The following is an 18,062-nucleotide window of genomic DNA, read 5'->3' on the forward strand; positions in this document are numbered from 1 at the left end:
GTCAGTTGAGGGGCCCTGAACAATGAGCTCAGGACCGTTCGCTTAATAGCGGACACGCAGCCAACCAATTAGACTACGAAGACCCCCTAAAGATATTTTCTTATTTGAATTTAAAAATTCCCCCTTCGTGTTTTAACCGAAGAGGTACTCAAGCAAAAAAACAGGAAGTGGGTTATATCTATGGTATAACCACAATGGTGACGTAGGACTATCGTTGATTTAGTGATCATTTGTTTGAAGTTGAATCTGAATTCATTCTGAGTGAAAGAATATATGAATATTTGGGGGACTTCGAAACGAGAGCGTTACGTTGGAGGTACAAGGTTTTATGCATCCAATATTGGATACGAAAATGTCCTACTGATGGGGAAGAATAATGTTCAGAAGCTTTCCTGCTAATTGCACTTGATTGAAAAACCACAGAACTAAATGTATTTGGTCGCAGTATTATATGTATAGAAAACATCAAAATAAATTCGTTCGCTTGCATGTAATTTTCGATTCCAAGGGGAACTGGCTGATTATTTTGCAGCAACGCCATCTTTCCGGATTCTCCTCGATTCTTCTCGAAATCCACCAGTGGTTAATACTAACTCGATAACCACCTGTTGATTGTACTTGATTGAAAAATCACACAATTAATTGTATTTGGTCGCAGTATTAAATGGATAGAAAACATTACAATAAACTCTTCCGCTTGAATGTAATTTTCAAGTCCAAGTGGGACTGGCAGATTATTTTACAGCAACGATCACTTCATTCCGGATTCTTCTCGATAACCAGCGAACGTAAAGAGTTGCACGCGTGTATGCCTGTGGCAGTTGCTTCGATACCTCTAGCGGAACCAATTTTCGATGCTGGTACTCTGTCGGTCGTCTTCTCTTCTCCTTCTGATGGATCGGCATTTCTGCCCTCACTCACGGTTCCAAACATACTGCATGTCTTTCAGGTCAGGTCAGGCCAGGTAATGAATCCCTCGATCCCTCGCCGTCCAGCTCGTCCAGCACGTTCAGCTCGTTCAGTAACGATGTTGTCTTGTCGATGTCCTCACGAAAAATGAATGCGTTTCACCACCAGAATATCGCTTAAGTATGCTTTTTGTGCGTGATTGAATCGAGAGAAAGTGTGGTTTACGATGGCAATTCGGAAGGCAAACTAGAGGGGAATGAACTCTCTGAGTTTGAAACTTTCGGCGACTGAGCAATAATCGATTGAAAATTATATAATTTTCCCGATGTGAAACATTTTCCGTTGCGCGCGCATACAATATTGGATACGAAAATTTTCTACTTATGGGGAAGAATAATTTTCAGAAGCTTTCCTGTTAATTGCGATTGATTGAAAAACCACAAAACCAAATGTATTTGGTTGCAGTGTTATATGGATAGAAAACATTAAAATGAACTCTTTTGCATGAATGTATTTTTCAGTAACGATTGGATCTTTCCGGAATTTTCTCGATGCTGAATGACATCCAAACGAAGAGTTCCGCACGTGTATGTGTGTGTGGCGGCTGCTCCGATCTCTTCCAGGGGAACCGTTTGTGGAATCACTCTCTTCCTGATGGATTCTCTTCTGGCTTAAGGTGCACAAACAGGTACTTGGTGACACCGTTCATCCGCGCTTTCATGATAAACGAAGAGCTTCACCACAATAGCGACAACATGCTCCAATCGCTGTTCAATTATAACTGAGTGGACTTCCAAGCGGCGCTCGCTTATATACCGATTGATGATTTCAATAGCCTGTTTTGGAAGCAATTTTATGACTATTGAAACAAGTTTTTGGATCAAAAAGTAACAATTATATAACGCGTAGACATTTTATCTTTCGAATGAAGTGTTTATCATACCGGTTCGTTCAGTTGTTTAGGAGCTATCAACGCTCAAAATCTCGGTCTCCGGCGTAACGCTTTCGTTTTCGAAACTTTGATTTTACACCCCGGTATAGAAATGAAAGACGTAGTCCTACGTCAATAAAAATATTTTCTTATTTGAATTGAAAATTTTCCCTTCGTGTTTGATGGTGCTCGTGGGTGAGGAGTACATGTATATATGGGAATGTATATATGCATATACAGCCATTCCATGGCAAATCGATATAGTGGTTCTCAGATTTTCGTGAAAAGTGGTAGTTTTGACGTAGGACTACGTCTAACCGGAAGATATAGGGGGTGAAATGAAAATCTAGGCACTGAACAGGTAGGAAAAAAGATTTGGAACGCTTATAACTCGAGCATTTCTCAATAGATCGCAAAGGTTTTTGCATCAATTGATAGGAAATATATCTACGCATCTATCATAATGAATAACATTTCATTTTTCTTGAGATAAATAATTGAATAATTGTGAAATATCAAGCATTGTCCAAATGCACTATGTGCCCATTTTTTATTGGTCCATTTTGTGCTCCTCAAATCGTACCTACCAAAACGGACAACCAGAGCAGCAGCGAAATACAATGAAGCACGATTGGAAAGGAAAAAGGAAAAAAATTAACGAAACATTGGTCGCAGTCTCACACATGCGTAATTCTCGAGCCAGCCAGTCAGCTTAAAAATCCCCACTCCGCTGCCGTAACGATCATTCTTTGTGTGGACACCGACTGGACAACATCGTTGCTGGACGAGCTGGACGGCGAGGGATCGAGTGCCTTTCTCAAGGCAAGAGGGTGGAGGTGGTAGTGCTGGAGTAGAGTAGAGTAGAGTTTTCAAAGAGCCTTTTTCAAGGCTAGAGACGAATGAACTGAAAAAGTTTAAAGTCTCTATAATACAATACCTTCCTTCCTTCCGTAACGATCATTCTCATCGGAACCGTACACCACATCGTTTCGCATCACATCACATCAACAAACCAACGCAAGCAGCCATGTCTGGTCATGACAAAGGATGAAGGTGAAAAGAAAGGCATAATCCCGCTCGAACCGTGTTGGTTTGCAATTTCCCGTAGGTGTATGAGTTGGCTGACAAAGCTGCTCGCGACGATAAGAAAACCCGCATTCAGAACAGAGCACATTCGGTTCGGTGGACATCAAGACAACAACAGGCAGTTGCAGCGAGTGGTGAATGGCAAACGCAATCGCAAAACGGCATCAGGTAGCAGAAGAAAAAAGTTTGTTCTTTATACAAACTGCTTTGGTGGCAAATCCAGAACAAGGCGGCATCGAGGGCGTTCGAAATGGTTTTCTTCAATACCACGAGTACTAAGTTTTCTAAATTGGAACCATTCCATAAAACACGGCGCTTTCCAAGGCCATTAAACCTTCTAAAAAAGAGTTTACGAAATACAGTTCAATGCTTTCTAAAACAATATCCCAAATAATAATAAAACACAAGTTGATTGTTTCATAATTTGTTTGCCAGGATATGATGAGTATGAGAATTTGGTAGTTGTTCTGAGCTTATTGATTGTTGGGGACTTTCCCGATTATTCAATTGTCACCAAATTCTTAAATTGCTTCTAGATTGAAAGTACAGTCGACATTTAGCTAATTGGACGGACCTGTAATGCGACATATTTATTTGGACATTTTTGTAAACATAGAGTTCGGGGTCCAAATTATGACCCCACATTGAAAGTCGACACTGTACCACTGTCATCGCAAATGTTCAATTGGTGGAAAAGGAAGGGAAGATGAGGAAAAGGGTGGGATAGAGTGGGAAAGAATGAAGGCAAGGTGCTGTTGGGTGATTTATTAATGTAGTAAAATTTAATGGTGTTAGTAAAATGCTGGATAAGAATGAATTAGTGTAGTTAGGAAATGTTATGTAAGAGGTAATGTAAATTATATAGTACTGCTGAATTGGCTGGAAAATTAATGTAAGTAAAGGTCGTTGTAAATTAAGCGAAAATGTTTATTGGTTATATATTATTATATGATTTTACATTTTTATGTATTTTTCTGTGTTTATATGCCGTACCGTACATACGCCAGATTATGTTTGCTTTTATGATTTTGTTCTTATACATATGTATGCATGCGTATGTACATGTATACATTGTGGAAATATTGGTTATAATAATCAGCGCTTTTCATGCATGCCTCATGCATACAATAAAAAAAAGGTCACCCCGCACTCACCGAATGATTCCTCCTGTGCCACCGTCACGCGGTTGTCATCATCCGACCACGGTCGAACGTCCCGGCAGGGTCACCTCCAAGGTTCCAGTATGCTCCTTCGTAGCCCCGTCCCGGCTTACTTCCTGCGGGAAAACTAACACGCTGCGCTGAGGATCCTCTGCAGCCGCGGCAACTCCTGGCCGGCCAAATTTTGCTCCGCACTCCAGCACAAGATTAAACGAGTCCGTCCCGGCAGCCACGATTTCCACCACCAGCAGCTACAGCACCAGCAGATTCACACTTTTTCCTTCTACGGCAGACGCAGCGTACCCCGTCCGAAACGGATCCGTTCGGATGGCAGCTGAACTAAAGGCTGATTTAGGCGATGCCAGTTAGCGCTCTAGTTGAAGTATCCAGTGAATAGAGAACAGACACTCTGTTTAAGTTAGAGGCCAATTACTTGTTCGATACTGGTACAAGTAACTTGAACTCGACAGGTAACCGGATACTGCCACGGAGAAGAGCAAAAATGCCTGCCTGGCAACGCCTGATCGTGGCCTGGATGGAGAAACACTGCGAACGTTTCGAAGGAGCGAGCATCAAGGATGAAACCATGATCAAAATGGTGCATACCCCACGAGAGTAGCTGTGACGGAGTGCGTGTCATGTTGGAGGGCACTACCTAATCGGCGCTCCGCTGGGAGAGAAATCCTGCGAGGGTGACTGTGACGGGGCGCGCGTCAAGTTGGAGGGCGCTTCCTAATCGGTGCACGTCTCGACAGGTAACCGGATACTGCCGCGGAGAACAGCAAAAATGCCTGCCTGGCAACGCCTGATCGTGGCCTGTATAGAGAAACACCGGGAAAGATGAAGCCGTGATCAAAATGGTGTATACCCCACGAGAGTAGCTGTGACGGAGTGCGCGTCATGTAGGAGGGCACTACCTAATCGGCACTCCGCTGGGAAGAGAAATCCTGCGAGGGTGATTATGACGGGGCGCGCGTCAAGTTGGAGGGCGCTTCCTAATCGGTGCACGTCTCGACAGGTGAGAAATCCCGCGAGGGTGACTGTGACGGGTTGCGCGTCAAGTTGGAGGGCAATTCCGAATCGGTACACGTCTCGACGGGTAAATGGATGCCTGCGAAGAGGACATAAGCGCAGTGGAATGAAAAGCGAATAGAGAGAAAAAATGTTGAGAAAAAGGGAAGGACAACGCTAGTCAGCGTTGAAAACTCGAAGAGTGCATGAGCACAGCCGCCCCCTGAAGTAGTCGCCTAGATGTGGTCCCAGGGGGAATAAGGCAACGAGTAGAGGGCTTGGTTTTTGTGGGTGCGATCCCCACTCGACGTCTGGGTTAACCCTTCCCAGATAAGGCTGGTAGAGCGTTCCTCACCTCTATAAAAAAAAAAAAAAAAAAAAAAAGAAAACAAGTAACTTGAACAGAGTGTCTGTTCTCTGTTCACTGGATACTTCAACTAGAGCGCTGACTGGCATCGTCTAAATCAGCCTTAAGAAAAACCACGAGAGACTTTCCGATACGCGCACCAGCGCTAATTCACGTCCGTCTCGGACGACAGATAATATCGAACAACCCCGAAAACACCTTTTTTTCTTCCTCCTTATTTCTTCTGTCACCGTCCAATGTTGTCGCCGTGACAGATGTGGTGTGTGCGACCGTGCAGGGGTATACTGCATGCATGGGCATATTTCAGCGTCTGATCCAGACGCCCAAAACGTTACACAACTCCCCTGTGAAGGGAAAAAAAATTTTGAATCGGAAAATTTCGATTCATAATTTTTTTGACGTAGGACTACGTCTTTCATTTCTATACTGGGGTGTAAAATCAAAGTTTCGAAAACGAAAGCGTTACGCCGAAGACCGAGATTTTGAGTGTTAATAGCTCCTAAACAACTGAACGAAATGGTATGATAAACACTTCATTCGAAAGATAAAATGTCTACGCGTTCTATACTTGTTACTTTCTGATCCAAAAACTTGTTTCAATAGTCTTAAATTTGCTTTCAAAATAGGCTATTGAAATCACCAATCGGTATATAAGCGAGCGCCGCTCGGAAATCCACTCAGTTCTAATTGAACAGCGATTGGAGCATGTTGTCGATGTTGTGGTGAAGCTCTTCATTTATCATGAAAGCGCGGATGAACGGTGTCACCAAGAGCCTGTTTGTGCACCTTAGGCCAGAAGGGAATCCATCAGGAGGAGAGTGATGCTACAAACGGTTCCCCGGGAAGATCTCGAAGCAGCCGCTACACACACACACATACACGCACGGAATTCTTTCCGTTTGGATCGAGAAAGATCCGGAAAATAATCTGCCAGTTCCTCTAGGAATTTAGAAATACATTCATGTGAAAGAGTTTATTTGAATGTTTTCTATCCATGTAACACTGTGACCAAATACATTAGGTTTTGTGATTTTTCAATCAATCGCAATCAACAGGATAGCTTCTGAAGATTATTCTTCCCCATCAGTAGGATATTTCCGTATCCAATATTGGATGCATAAAACCTTGTGCCTCCAACGTAACGCTCTCGTTTTCGAAGTTCTCCAAATATTCATTCATTCAGAATGAATTCAGATTCAACTTCATACAAATGATCTCTAAATCAACGATAGTCCTACGTCACCCTTGCGGTTATACCATAGATATAACCCACTTCCTGTTTTTTTGTTAGATTTTTTAAATCATTTTTTTTTAAAGCCGTCGACCAGAGTTTGTATAAATGATTACTCCACAAATCATTTCAAAATTTAAATTGCCACAAATCCAAACATTACTATTCATTTTACCACAAATCAATCAAATCCGACTAATTCTCGAAACGCCTTAAATCAAAAGGAATTATTTTTTACGCCATCGTGTCATGGCAAAGAAGTCTCTGGCCAACCGAAGATGTTCGTGCTTAGAGTGAGTGCAATATTTAATTGTGGTTTTAGAACGTCATCATAAAAATGAACAGTTCGTTGTCAGCTAGTTTCAGCAGTTCGTTGCTAGCGAGAGGACAGTTCGTTGTCAGCGAGTAGACAGTTCGTTGCTGGCGAGAGGACAGTTCATTGTCAGCGAGTAGACAGTTCGTTGTCAGCGGTGGATAGTTCGTTGTCAGCGGGTGGACAGTTTGTTGTCAGCGAGTGAACAGTTCGTTGTCAGCGGGTGGACAGTTCGTTGTCAGCGGGTGGATTGTTCGTTGTCAGCGGGTGGACAGTTCGTTGTCAGCGAGTGGACAGTTCGTTGTCAGCGGGTGGATAGTTCGTTGTCAGCGGGTGGACAGTTCGTTGTCAGCGAGTGGACAGTTCGTTGTCAGCAGGTGGACAGTTCGTTGTCAGTGGGTGGACAGTTGTGTCAGCGAGTGGACAGTTTGTTGTCAGCGAGTGGACAGTTCGTTGTCAGCGAGTGGACAGTTCGTTGTCAGTGGTTGGTTCAGCAGAGAGCAGCTTTGCGAGCGGTAAGCGCAAGGTTCCCTGCGACCTGTTCCCAGTTCACAGAGTGCAATTTCTCCCGATTTGCGAACGGCAAGCGTAGTTTTCCTGTAGTTTCTCTCGATTTGTGAACGGCGAGCGCATGGTTTCCCTGCGACCCGTTTCCAGTTCAACAGGCTGTTTATCAAAGATGGCCTCTTCTTCATGAGTGCTACCTTCAAGCGGTCCAGTTGTTGGCAGTACAGGTCCAAATTGAGCGTTTGGCCATAGGGAAGCAGCTCATAATAGATTATTCCTTGACAATCCCACCAAACACACAGCAGAACCTTCCTGGCCGGTAATGAGGGCTTGGCCACCGTCTGAGCAGCGTTCAGCGGGCTTCGACCACGACCGTTTGCGCTTCACGTTGTCGTAAGTGACCCACTTTTCATCGCCAGTCACCATCCGCTTCAGAAACGGGTTGATTTTGTAGCGATTGTTTTTTTGCGTCAACGTGTAAGGCACCCATACATCGAGCTTCTTTGTGAATCCAAGCTTCTTCAAATGGTTAATAACGGTTTGATGACTTATCCCCAGCTCTTAGCCGATGCTACGGCTGCTACTATGCCGGTCTTTCTCGGCTAATTCAGCGATTTTGTCGCAATTTTCGACGACAGGCCTTCACGAGCGTGGCGCATCTTCGACGACCTCTACACCATAACGAAAACGTTGAAATCATCGTTGTGCGGTGGAAATGGAAACTGTATCGGGTCCATAAACTGCACAAATTTTATTGGCAGCTTGAGATGCATTTTTGCCTTTGTCATTGTAGTACTGTAAAATATGTCGGATTTTCTCTTTATTTTGCTCCATATTTGCGACACTATAACTCACGAACGACTCAACCAAACAAAACACTGTCAAGGACTATATTATAGCGCGCAAAAATACCTTTCCAACATTCTCTTCATGGATATTGGCGGAAATTCGTCAATGGTTTGTCAAGGGAGACCGCTATGAGTACTCTTTGGAATACGGCTAGGAGAATGCGTGGCTGGAACCATACCAATGAAAGCGAGGAATACTCTGACCGTTGGATTTTCAAATTTGCAAGGAAGGTTTGTCCCGATTCTGTTCCTGCACAAAGCGTCGTACGCGATATTCCGCTCCAATGCGATTATGAGAATTTTTCGATGGTAGAATTCTCAATTGCCCTCCTCTCATGTAACAATTCAGCTCCGGGGTCGGACAAGATTAAATTCAACTTGTTGAAAAATCTTCCCGACTTGGCAAAACAGCGTTTGCTGAACTTGTTCAACAAGTTTCTGGAGCTGAATATTGTCCCGCATGACTGGAGACAAGTGAGAGTGATAGCCATACGAAAACCCAACAAGCCGGCTTGCGATCACAACTCGTATAGGCCGATTGCAATGTTATCCTGTATTCGCAAATTGTTAGAGAAAATTATTCTACTTCGTGGGTCGAAACGAACAATTTGCTGTCAAATACGCAGTTTGGCTTCCGCCGAGGTAAAGGGACGAATAATTGTCTCGCGCTGCTATCTTCTGAAATCCAAATCGCATTTGCTCGCAAAGAACAAATGGCTTCCGTTTTTCTCGATATCAAAGGGGCATTTGATTCAGTTTCCATGGAAATTCTCTCAGAGAAGCTTCATAATCGTGGACTTTCACCAATTCTGAATAATTTCCTGTACAATTTACTGTCAGAAAAGCACATGAATTTCTCTCATGGCAACTCAAAATCTTCTCGTTACAGTTTTATGGGCCTACCGCAAGGCTCCTGCCTAAGCCCCCTCTTGTACAGTTTTTACGTCAATGATATGGATGATTGTCTAACTAGAGACTGCACGCTGAGACAACTTGCAGACGATGGAGTTATTTCCATCACGGGTACTAATCCCGTCGCTCTGCAAAAGTCGTTGCAAGATACCATGAACAATCTGTTCACGTGGGCCCTCAAGCTGGGTATCGAATTCTCTACGGAGAAAACTGAAATGGTCGTTTTTTCTAGGAAGCACGAACCCTCCCAATTCCAGCTTCACCTATCCGGCAAAACGATCCAACACTCTATGTTTTTCAAATACCTGGGAGTATATTTTGATTCTAAGTGTACCTGGGGGAGACACATTGCGTATTTGAAACAGAAATGCCAGCAAAGAATCAATTTTCTCCAAACAATTACCGGAACATGGTGGGGTGCCCATCCAGGAGACCTCATTCAGTTGTACAAAACAACGATATTGTCAGTGTTAGAATATGGCAGTTTTTGCTTCCGATCAGCTGCCAGGATTCATATTCTCAAGCTGGAGAGAATACAATATCGTTGCTTGCGTATAGCCATGGGGTGTTTGCATTCGACACATACGATGAGTCTCGAAGTTTTGGCAGGAGTACCCCCGCTTACTCTTCGGTTCACAGAATTATCCTACAGATTTCTCATCCGTTGCAAGATCATGAATCCATTGGTGATTGATAACTTCGAAAATCTACTCCAGCTGACTCCTCAGTCAAGTTTTATGTCTTTATACCATGAGTACCTTACCCACGACGTGCACCCTTCACCAGGAATCTCCAACCAAGTTTGCTTCCCATACTTTTGCAATTCCTCTGTCATTTTTGATCTGTCCATGCGACAAAAAATCCATGGAATACCAGATCACCTACGCTCCAATGTTATTCCGTCGATATTTTCGGAAAAATATGGGAAAGTTGGATCTGATAAAATGTTCTTTACTGACGGTTCATACATAAACGGGTCCACTGGATTCGGCATCTTCAATGAAAATTCCAGTGCCTCTTTCAAACTCAAAGATCCTTGTTCCGTGTATGTCGCAGAAATGGGTGCGATATACTATGCTCTAGGGATCATTGAAACACTGCCCATCGACCATTATTTTATTTTTTCAGACAGTCTCAGCTCAATAGAGGCAATCCGCTCAATGAAAGTTGATAAACGCTCATCTTATTTCCTAACAAGAATAAGACATCTATTGAGTGTTTTGGTCGAAAAATTATTCAAGATTACCTTAGCATGGGTTCCCTCTCATTGCTCGATTCCGGGGAATGAGAAAGCGGACTCGCTAGCTAAGGCTAGCTTCAGAAGGCACACTTTTTGAAAGGCAAATTGCCTATAATGAATTTTTTCACATTCCTCGTCAGGACACACTCGTTAGTTGGCAGCGCATGTGGAGTGAAGATGAGTTCGGTCGTTGGTTACACACGATTGTCCCTAAGGTCTCGACGAGTGCATGGTTTAAGGGATTGAATGTAGGTCGTGATTTCATTCGCGTGATATCTCGGCTTATGTCCAATCACTACAACCTAAACGCGCATCTCTATCGCATTGGGCTCGCAGCAAACAATCTTTGTGATTGTGGCGATGGCTACCACGACATCGAGCATATTGTCTGGTCGTGTATCCGGTTCCATGCTGCTCGCTCTCAGCTCTCTAGAGCACTGAGAGCAAAAGGCAGACAATCGGATATCCCCGTCCGGGATATCTTAGGTAGCCGGGATCCTGATCTTCTGCTTCATCTATACCTGTTCCTCAGAAACGCCGATGTCAACGTTTAATGATGTTTCCTTCGTTGTGTCCCCGTTTCATATCCCTCCTAGCGATCGATAAACTTTTACTTAGTCGCAGCAATACATACACACACTCTTTACAGATTCACGGGCCAAAGGTTGTGCAGTCCACTGATCATTCAACAAGAGCCAAAGGTTGTACCGCTCATGACAACTCTACACGAACTGATGATTGCGCCGGCTAGTGACCATTCTATCCTGGATTCCTCGAGTCGAGAAAGACGCACCACGCTAGATATGGGGTACAGACTAGGGAGCGTTGCTGATTAATGGTCAGCTGCATCCCAATAGGAAGTAGCCCGTGTCGGGCACACGTATAGAGCATCGAAGACTGCAACATACCAATTATGAGAACACTTGTAATACTAACCTCGAGCCAACCGCGAGTAATCGGTTACATATTACTAACATAGTTGTAAGACAAAATATGTCAAAATATTGGACTCCCGGCCCCGTCAGGCTAACGCCACATGTGCCTTAATAAAAAATATATTTTGGGAAAAAAAACAAGCTATAGTATGACTCGATACATGAATACAACTAGAACTACGCGCTTACAACGACACCTCGCGGAAATACCGCAGGACTTTTTTGACAGCCTAATATATTCTCTTTTTTTTTGGTTTTTCTAAAACTTCACTCATAATTTTCTTTTTCTATTCATTCTTTTTATTTCAAATTTACTGAGTCTTAATACAGACTTTTGCAGCACTTTTTTTCACTCAAACACAACACAGCACAACGCAGCGCAAATTTGGCGGGAAAACGGCTTCTGAAAATAAAAAGGTAAGAAGAAAACGTTAGTGGGTAGCACTTGAATCAAGCAATACCCGTGTCCCCTTCGTTGATCGCCGATGAGTTGCTCGTTATTAACAGCATGGGTAGGGAATCTCACAAATCATCGGAACAAATGTATGGTAAAATGGAAATGCTTCTAGTTTTCATCAATTTAAACCGTTTACACATCAGAGGATTGTAATATATAGCATAAAAACAAATCTTAGCGAATTTCCGATTCGTTTGATATGTAAATCGTCTAAATCCGTTCGCGGAAAAAAAGTAATTCACGTTAACTTTATTTCATAAAAACGTGACCTGTTTTCTGATTTGGCACCCTTAATGAAAGACGTAGTTCTACGTCAAAAAACGTGGTTGCATTGTGGATGTGAAAAAACATTGAAAAATGTAGTAAAAATACATGTTTGAGTCTGATTTGCTTAAGGGGGGCATTTTATCCCCTATTTCCCTACATTTGCCATTCAAAAGAAGAGAAAGAGGTTCGCATGGCGACGTACGATTTCGAGTTTGTATCAATGTGCGTAAAAAATTTAAAAATAAGCAAGAAATATCCAATTACAGTTGAACCTTCACGATGTCTTTATGCACAAAAAGTTCCTGATTTGCACGGGTGACAACTTTTGTTTATGTTATCTCTTATTTGCAGGAGCAACGTATTGATTCGGGGAACAGTTCACTAGAGGGGGGTTCACTAGACATTAAGATTGGTTTAGAAAAAAAAACAACTAACACATAGTTAAATGAAGTATCAGATTAGTATGGTTCTTTGCTGTAGTGGTTGGTAGCAGACATACGACCGCAAACAGTTAAAATCGTTAAACCAAAACGAACCATAGTCTATTTTTGGGATGTTGGTTTTGTTGAATTTCTATAAATATGAACTACACGCATGAACCAACTCGAATGATGGATATTTTTTGAAGTACAGATTACGGTAAAAATATTAAGACGTTGGATATAACAGCTTTTCGTTCTAAACGAATTACCATTGTGTCCATTTAAACCACGCAAATACGAACACCACATGTTGGAAACATTTCAAAGCGAAATATTTCAGCTTTGAAATAAGCGCCTGTTGTTTCTGCAATCGAATGTCGTATGGTTACCACGCCAACCACAATAGAAACGAAACATTCAATTGACTGTGAATTAGGAACGGAAGTGTGCCATTGAGACTTTAAAATTATCAACCACAATTATAATAAATAGTGAAAGTTTCAAGTGATAAAACTATAGTGTTCGCACTTCTATAACGTTATTTTTCTTTCCATTTTATAGAATAACTCAAACCAAAAATTGGGATATAGCGAAAAGCAAAGCGAAGGCGTAGATGATGTTATTATGAACTTATTTATTACTTGTCTAAAGTATACATAATATCACAAAATTGTTTCTACACAATACAAAACCTACTCAGTCGCTGGAAATCATAAGAGGTAAATCGATAAATAGATAATCAGTATGGCATTGATAGATAGTGTGGACATTATTCTAGTGGAACTATTGGCAATACACTTTTTGTGCACAACCTTGGCATATATTGAGTCGAGAAGTCCAGGGTTTCTGTCGCGATACAGTTCGGTTCGACTCCGAAGTGATTCGGTATTATCTCTGCAAAAAAAAACAGTCATATTTCAGCAATTAACTTCTCGTATAACATTATAATGTTTTACCTGAAAATAACATTAGTTTTGCCATCGAATTTCCCGTACAACGTGAAAGGAACAGATGTCAACCGATGTTTCTTACCGAGCAATCTATCAATTTCTCTCAATGAATTGTATATTTCTTTTTCACGAAGCTTGGAAGCAGTTCCACTGATCATGATATGCCCTCTAGAAGCCCAGTTGAGATAACAAACGGCATTGGGCTTCAATGGTTTGTTAAATGGACAGAATAACACGAATTCCGAAGGATTGTGTTTGTGTGACAACGTGAGTTCCTTTCCTGGAAATGTAATCAAGCAATTAATTTACATAGTTCAATGAAGCTTTACTTCTGTATATACAATTTTTGAAGTATTTATTCTATTCTATTATATTCTATTATTCTAAAACATGCATTATGCCTGAGCGAAACAGCTTTGTTTTGGAAATAGAATAGTTTCCAATCAGTCTATAACGAAAAAATAACATGAAGGTCGCTAACGCTTTGCTTTCTTTTTAACTAATTTTTTCTTTGCTATGAAAACATTCAAATGTGTTCAAAATTTAATAACAAAAAATAAAGCACTAGGTCCAAGAAACATCAGTTGATCCTAGTTTATACTATGGTTTGCAAGAATGATTCAATAAACATTTCGATGACCTACCTTTGAATTGTTTATAAACTCCATAACTCAAAAATGCTACATCTCCGTTGCCCTCGAGAAGACATCTCAAAGCTCCTTCTTCTCCATCATAAATTTTGGAACACTTCGATTTTAAATTCCAATTACATGAATTGGGAGAGAAATAGCTAGATACATCAGTACATTCATCAATGAGATTTGTATGGTTCATAAGTGATTCTAGCACAGATAAATAAGCTGTTCCTTCATAACTAGGGAAACATGCCTTCTTTCCACGAAGATCTGGAAGTAGAACAATCGATTAAATGATAATAATCAGCCATTGACAGAATAGTTTGAGGCTACCAAAACCAGTTTTAATATGTGACCCCGCTCGAATGACAGCAACAACAACATATTTATCTTCCAGCGTTGGTGAGTATTCATGTAGAATTGGCTTGAGGTTGTAATCTCGCTCAGCACGTAGTCTGTTGTTCTCGTCAACAATAACAACATCAGATACTTTGTACTGAACATTTTTCATGCAACCATCCGAAGTATCGGCACGCATACATTGTATATTCGGTTCAACACCAAACACCGCGGCAACTTCCTGTAGCCATGAGCATTTAGCTAACTCTACAAGTGATTTTGTACAAAAAAGTATCGATCTACAACATTCCAAAGATTAAGAAGATTCAGAGTATGTAATTTTTTGGTAGTTCTTACCTTGGAGGGTTACACGATGGAAAACTGTATGCATCTTGGAATCCAACCGCTTGATCTAAATAATCATCCACTGGTATTGCACTGTCTAGAGTCGTAACATTTACATGGTACGTTTCCAAAATCATTAACAGAGCATTTTGCCAACTGTTTATGTCATCATGGTTTAATCCTGCCACAGTATCCTGTACCTTCATGGCAAATTGTCTGGAAAAATAAGAACATTTTGAGACTTTAAGAGTCAAATTGACTCTGTTGGTGTTGGTATATAAGCTCCCGATATTCGGTTTAGTACGAATAAGTAGAAGTATATACTACTTAAGTTAAGATCGCCGATTCTGGTTTCCTCCACACCATCTGTCTGTCATCCGAATCGAAGATATTGGTTTTCGTCTCATCCGTATGAAGAACCTTGTTCCAGAACTCTTTAGGTCTGTTTACGCATGCCTTAGAAAACTGTAGTCGTTTTCGCCTTTGCGATGAAAGACCTTTTACGGGCAACACGACCTCTCAGATTGTTCCTGTATGCTACTCCTCGGGCAGTGTCTTCGTTGACAGATCTTCCCATGGTGCTGACTACTTCAATTTAGGAATGTTCGTTTTAGAGTTCCTTTGAAATGTTTGCACAATAATTCGTTCATCAACAGGAGACGGATCCTGTTTGCGTCCTCTACCTGGGAGATTTTCCATGGTTCCTTCGTATTTCCATTTGTTTATAACATTTTTCACCTGTAGAGTGAGTTCCTATTTTCCACAATGTCTTTCCTCGACAAGTCTTACTTGTTATCATTGTACGTGTAACAATATCGGTTGCGGCAAAACGACTACCAAAGATCCCACACCCTATGTGAGCGAAAATATTTAAGCCAAAAATGTTACCTCTTATTGTAGTAGACTGATATTTATAAATTGGAAGAACCATTTTGAAAATTATATCGATTGAAAGTTGAGTTTCACTTTCATAACTTCGAAAATCTGCTCCAATTCACTCCTCAGTCAAGCTTTATGTCTTTATACCATGAGTATCTTTCTCACGACGCGCACTCTTCACCAGGAATCTCCAACCAAGTTTGCTTCTCATACTTTTGCAATTCCTCTGTCATTTTTTATCTGTCCATGCGACAAAAAATCCATGAGACCCCAAATCATCTACGCTCCAATTTTATTCCGTCGATATTTTCGGAAAAAATATGGGAAAATTAAATCTGATAAAATGTTCTTTACTGATGGTTCATACATAAACGAGTCCACTGGTGTATATCGCTGAAATGGGTGCGATATACTATGCTCCAGAGATCACTGAAACACTGCCCATCGACCATTATTTTATTTTTTCCGACAGTCTCAGAGGAGGCAATCCACTCAATGAAAGTTGATAAACGCTCATCTTATTTCCTAACAAAAATAAGACAACTATTGAGTGTTTTGGTCGAAAAATTATTCAAGATTACTTTATCATGGGTTCCCTCTCGTTGCTCGATTCCGGGGAATACAAAAGCGGACTCGCTAGCTAAGGTGGGCGCTTCAGAAGGCACACTTTTTGAAAGGCAAATTGCTTATAACGATTACTCCTCGTCAGCACCCACTCGTAAGTTGGCAGCGCACGTGGAGTGAAAATGAGTTCGGTCGTTGGTTACACACGATTATCCCTAAGGTATCGATTCTGCCATGGCTTCTGTCGACGAGTGCATGGTTCAAGAAGTTGAATGTAGGACGTGATTTCATTCGCGTGATATCTCGGCTTATGTCCAATCACTACAACCTAAACGCGCATCTCTATCGCATTGGGCTCGCAGCAATCTTTGTGATTGTAGCGATGGGTACCACGATATCGAGCATATTTTCTGGTCGTGTATCCGGTTCCATGCTGCTCACTCTCAGCTCTCTAGAGCACTGAGAGCAAAAGGCAGACAATCGGATATCCACGTCCGGGATATCTTAGGTAGCCGTGATCATGATCTTCTGCTTCATCTATATCTGTTCCTCAGAAATGCCGATGTCAACGTTTAATGATGTTTCCTTCGTTGTGTCCCGATCCGATCTATAAACTTTTACTTAGTCGCGGCAATACATACACACACTCTTTACAGATACACGGGCCAAAGGTTGTGCAGTCCATTGATCATTCAACAAGAGCCATAGGTTGTACCGCTCATGACAACTCTGCACGAGCTGATGATTGTGCCGGCTAGTGACCATTCTTTTCTGGATTCCTCGAGTCGAGAACTACGCACCACGCTAGATATGGGTTACCGACTAGGGGGGGCGTTACTGATTAATGGTCAGCTGCATCCCAATAGAAAGTATCCCGTGTCGGGCACACGTACAAAGCATTGGAGACAGCAACATCCCAATTACGAGAACACTTGTAATATTAACCTCGAGCCAACCGCGAGTAATCGGTTACATATTAGGGGAACCCGGGGCAAGAGTGCCATACGGGGCAAGAGTGCTCATCTGATTATTTTGCCTATTTCCATCTTTTACAATTATTTAACTTTGTTTTATACAGATACTGCATATATCTCACATATTATCAGCCAGAACCATAAATATTTTTTATTGGAAAACAGATAAATATTATCTGAGCTTCTTACAACTGCAATCTATATAAGAACGCACAGGTGCAAATTAACGAAATATCCTCAGTTTCTATACCTTCGCATGACTCCACCCTTAAATACAAATAGAATAATAATTTTTTTCAACTTACTGTTTGAACTAATTTAAATCGTTCACATTTATTTCAATAAAAAATAAATTTGTTATCTCTCAACTTCCGGGGCAAAAGGAGCCATTATTACCGGGATAAAAATGCCATAGTCGTAACCTCGAATTCGATCTGTCAAACGCAAATTAGTGTAATCGTGGTTATGTTTGTTGTGGTCATGGTTTGTAAATATGAACGGATTTCGTTCCGGAACCAGTTGCAGATGAAAACTATGGTTGTTGCCGTACATTCTGTAAATCATGGAGACGAGCTGCGGAGGAATATAGTTTGCCCAGAAGAACATTGGCCAAATATATGCAGAAGTTAAGTCGTTTTAAAACTGTGTTTTCTAAACAACGGGAGGAGCAACTCGTGAGAGACATCCTTAATGTGCAGAAGTTTTTTTATGGGCTGACAACACACGACATCCGGAACCTAGGGTATAAAATCGCAAAGTGAAAAAATTCAGATCACTCTT

General features: G+C 41.6%; 2 protein-coding genes across 12 annotated transcripts in view; one reads left to right on the forward strand and one right to left on the reverse strand.

Moving 5' to 3' along the window:
- Nucleotides 1-13,026: 13,026 nt before the first annotated feature.
- LOC129767200 (uncharacterized) overlaps nt 13,027-18,062 on the forward strand; it is a 71,399-nt gene continuing 66,363 nt past the window's right edge. The window contains exons 1-2 of one of the 2 annotated variants that reach the window (XM_055767841.1): nt 13,027-13,087; nt 13,158-13,315. The gene's annotated coding sequence lies outside the window, so the exon portion shown is untranslated. Of the gene's footprint in view, nt 13,316-18,062 lie in introns of both variants that reach the window. The other variant, XM_055767840.1, reaches the window with a different exon arrangement.
- Nucleotides 13,230-18,062, reverse strand: part of LOC129767201 (transferrin) — a 33,994-nt gene continuing 29,161 nt past the window's right edge. For all 10 annotated transcript variants that reach the window (XM_055767851.1, XM_055767850.1, XM_055767843.1 and 7 more), the window contains exons 8-12: nt 14,878-15,081; nt 14,515-14,819; nt 14,191-14,451; nt 13,553-13,826; nt 13,230-13,490 (exon numbers count right to left, since the gene is read on the reverse strand). In XM_055767851.1, coding sequence (XP_055623826.1) covers nt 13,307-13,490; nt 13,553-13,826; nt 14,191-14,451; nt 14,515-14,819; nt 14,878-15,081 — 1,228 coding nt within the window. In that variant the 3' untranslated portion in view covers nt 13,230-13,306. The remainder of the gene's footprint in view (nt 13,491-13,552; nt 13,827-14,190; nt 14,452-14,514; nt 14,820-14,877; nt 15,082-18,062) is intronic.

This window comes from Toxorhynchites rutilus, chromosome 2 (genome assembly GCF_029784135.1).
Source record: "Toxorhynchites rutilus septentrionalis strain SRP chromosome 2, ASM2978413v1, whole genome shotgun sequence".
Classification (NCBI taxonomy): Eukaryota; Metazoa; Arthropoda; class Insecta; order Diptera; family Culicidae; genus Toxorhynchites; species Toxorhynchites rutilus.